At 44.2% G+C, this 3,556-nt stretch overlaps 1 protein-coding gene across 1 annotated transcript in view; it reads left to right on the top strand.

Annotated features, from left to right (window-relative positions):
- The first annotated feature begins 3,282 nt into the window (after positions 1 to 3,282).
- ndufs6 (NADH:ubiquinone oxidoreductase subunit S6) overlaps positions 3,283 to 3,556 on the top strand; it is a 41,767-nt gene continuing 41,493 nt past the window's right edge. Inside the window, exon 1 of the mRNA XM_043689653.1 lies at positions 3,283 to 3,485. Coding sequence (XP_043545588.1) covers positions 3,339 to 3,485 — 147 coding nt within the window. The 5' untranslated portion in view covers positions 3,283 to 3,338. The remainder of the gene's footprint in view (positions 3,486 to 3,556) is intronic.

Raw genomic sequence — 3,556 nt, 5'->3', positions numbered from 1 at the left:
AGGCTGTGGGGGAGTGAATCAGGGGGAGGGAGTGAATCAGACTGGGGGTGGTTAATCAGGCTGGGAGGATGAATCAGGCTGGGGGGAGGTGGGAATCAGGCTGGCGGGGGAGATCAAGCTAGGGAGGAGAGGAAATGGGAGAAAGTAAGGACTGCAGATGCTGGAGATCAGAGTCGAGAGTGTGTGGTGCTGGAAAAACACAGGTCAGGCAGCATCCTAGGAGCAGGAGAATCGACGTTTCGGGCAGGAGCTCTTCATCAGGAAGGGTGGAATCAGAGAGGGGGAAGATCAGGCTGGGGAGGGGAAATCAGATGGGGGATGGGAACGTTGAATCAGAATGATGGGTTCAAATTCTGCCATGGTGGAATTTGTAGTCAATTTAGAGAATATCTGGAATTAAGTGTAACAATTGTTGATTTTTGGGACAAAAAAAATCTGTTCACTAATGACTCTTAGGGAAGGAAATTGCCGTCCTTATCTAGTCTGGCTGACATGTGATTCAGACCCATGGCAATGTCCTTGTCTCTAACTACCTTCTGGGCAATTAGGGATGGGCAATGGCGCCCTCATCCCATGAATGAATAAAAAAAAAGTTTCTTTCCCCTTGCCTCCCACTTTAGGTATTGGTCTGGGAAACCTCTGAATTACTTCCAATGCATGTACATTCTACCTTGTATAAGGTGACCAATGCTGGGCACTGAACTCCAGATACAGTTTCACTAATGCCCTGCATAACTGAAGCAAAACCTCCTAACTTTAATGTTCAATTCCCCTTGCAATAAATGGTAACATTGTATTTGCTTTCCTAATTACTTGATGTACCTGCATACCAATATTTTGCAATTCATGCACAAAGACACCCAGATACCACTGCAATCTTTCAGCATTTAGAATAATATACTTTCGTTTCTTTCTGCTCAAAATGCATAATGTCATATTTTCCCACTTTATACTCCATTGCTACATCTTTGCTCACTCCTTAAACTATCCATATAGTTTTGAATCAGCCTTGCCACAATGTACTTTTCCACATTTGGATCATAAGCAAATTTGGCAACCATACCTTCCGTCTCTTCATCTTAGTTGTAGAGTCAGACAGCACAGAAACAGACCCTTCAGTCCAACTTGTCCATGCTGACCAGATATCCCAATTTGACCCAGTCCCATTTGCCCAGCAGTTGGCCCAGAACCCTCTAAATCCTTCCTATTCATATACCCATCCAGTCCCTTTAAGGTTGCAATTGCACCTGTTTCCACCAATTCCTCTGGCAGCTCATTCCATACATGCAACATCCTCCACATGATAAAGTTACTCGAGGTCGTTCTTAAATATTTCACCTCTCACATTAAACCTGTGCCCTCTAGTTTTCGGCTTGCCCACCTCAGAAAAAGACCTTGACAATGCATCCTATCCATGTTCCCCATGATTATATATACCTTTAAAATGTCACCTTTAAAAAGTCACCCCTTAGCCTCTGACACTTAAGGGAAAAAAGCCCCAGCCTATTCAGCCTCTTCCTATAACTCAAGTTGTCCAGTCCTGGCAATATCCTTTGAAATCATTTTTGCACCCTCTCAACAGTTTAACAATGTCCTTCCTATAATTTATATATATTGTAAACAATTGATGTCCTGGCAGCAATCTCTGTGGCACACCATTCATTACATCTTTTCAAATTGAAAAAGACCCATTTTTGTCTATTATTTGCTTCCAGTTCACTCAGACAATCTTCTATCCATGCCAATATGCTACTCTTGTACCTGGGAGCATTTTTATTCTGCAATAATCTATGATGCGGCACTTTAAGGTGTCAAATATAGCATGAAATGCCTTTTGGAAATCAAAATACATTCACTGGTTCCCCTTTATCTACAGCACTTGTTACTTTCTTAAATATCTCTAACAGATTGGTAAAACATGATTTCTTTTTCACAAAAGAATGTTGTCTCTGCCTGATTAGATTCCCTACAGTATGGAAACAGGCCCTTCAGCTCAACATGTCCACATTGGCCCTCCGAAGAGTAACCCACCCAGACCCATTCCTTTACCCTATATTTACCCCTGAGTAACACACCCAACATCATGGGCAATCTAGCATGGCCGATTCACCTGACCTGCACATCTTTGGATTGTGGGAGGAAACCGAAGCACCCGGAGGAAACCGAAGCACCCGGAGGAAACCCACACAGACATGGGGAGAATGTGCAAACTCCACACAGTTACCTGAGGCGGGATTTGAACCCGGTCCCTGGTGCTGTGAGGCAGCAGTGATAACCACTGAGCCACTGTGCTGATTACATTGAAATTATCTAAGTCTCCTACGATAATTTATTTGATAATAGCTTCTAATGTTTTCTGTATGCCAGATGTTACACCTGTAATTTCCTGCATTCTGTTTTTATCTCTTTTAGAATGGATGATGCAGTGGTAATATTACTGAAGCCGGCAAAAAATTGTAAATGCAGATTAATAAAATGTATAATTTAAAGCTTGTCTCAGTAACTGTGACCATGACAAAACAATCAAAAGTTAAAAAGAAGTTCATAAATGTCATAGAGATGTACAGCATGGAAACAGACCCTTCGGTCCAACACTCCGTGCCAACCAGATATCCCAAACTAATTTAGTCCCACCTGCCAGCACTCGGCCCACATCCCTCCAAACCCTTCCTATTCATATACCCATCCACATGCTTTTTACATGTTGCAATTGTACCAGCCTCCACCACTTCCTCAGGCAGCTCATTTCATACATCTACCATCCTCTGCGTGAAAAAGTTGCCCCTTAGGTCCTTTAAAGAAGGAAGTCCACTGTCCACACATGTAACTTAGTCAAAAAGCAGTCTCCTCTTAACTGCTCCCTGAAGTAGCAGTTCAAGGGCAATTGTGATGGGCAACAGATGATGGGCTGGCCTAATGATAGCTACTTTCCATTAAAGAATTAATATACAGAACAACCTCGGTTATCCGAACGTCAATTATCCAAATATCGGACTATCCGAACAAGATGTCAAGGCCCCGTGCAAAAACAGTATCCGTTATCCGAACAATCAGTTATCCAAACAAAATACTCATTAGGACAATCTGTAATACAAAGAATCACAATGCCAACTTGTCACAATTTGCAAATCGATCAACAAATGCAGTTTTATCCTTTGGCCAGTTTCATTCACAAGGGCCATACATAAGTTTAAAAAAAGCACATTTGCTTGCATTACTTTCTGTACTTTAATTCTGAACTTTAGGAGCCACTTTCACCTTTCTGCAAACAGGGCGGTGGGAGAGCTCGCGGGCGGGTGCGCATGCGCGGGAAGGCTCCCTGAAGGTGACTGACGGTTATGGCGGCCGCCGCCGGGACGCTGCGCCTCTCGCTCCGGAGCAAGATCCTGCCCGCCCTGCTCAGCCGCCTCAGGCCTCTCCCGGGAACTGCCGCGGTGGGCACGGCCGCCAGGCGGGCTGGGGAGAAAGTAACACACACAGGACAGGTAAAAGTGACAGGGGGCGGGAGAGGAGGGAAGTGGGGTATGAAAACACACACAGAGATATGGAGGGGGAC

This window comes from Chiloscyllium plagiosum, chromosome 5 (assembly GCF_004010195.1).
Source record: "Chiloscyllium plagiosum isolate BGI_BamShark_2017 chromosome 5, ASM401019v2, whole genome shotgun sequence".
Taxonomy (NCBI): Eukaryota; Metazoa; Chordata; class Chondrichthyes; order Orectolobiformes; family Hemiscylliidae; genus Chiloscyllium; species Chiloscyllium plagiosum.
The sequence above is the reverse complement of the archived record's forward strand: the minus strand, read 5'-3'. Positions and strand labels throughout refer to the sequence as shown.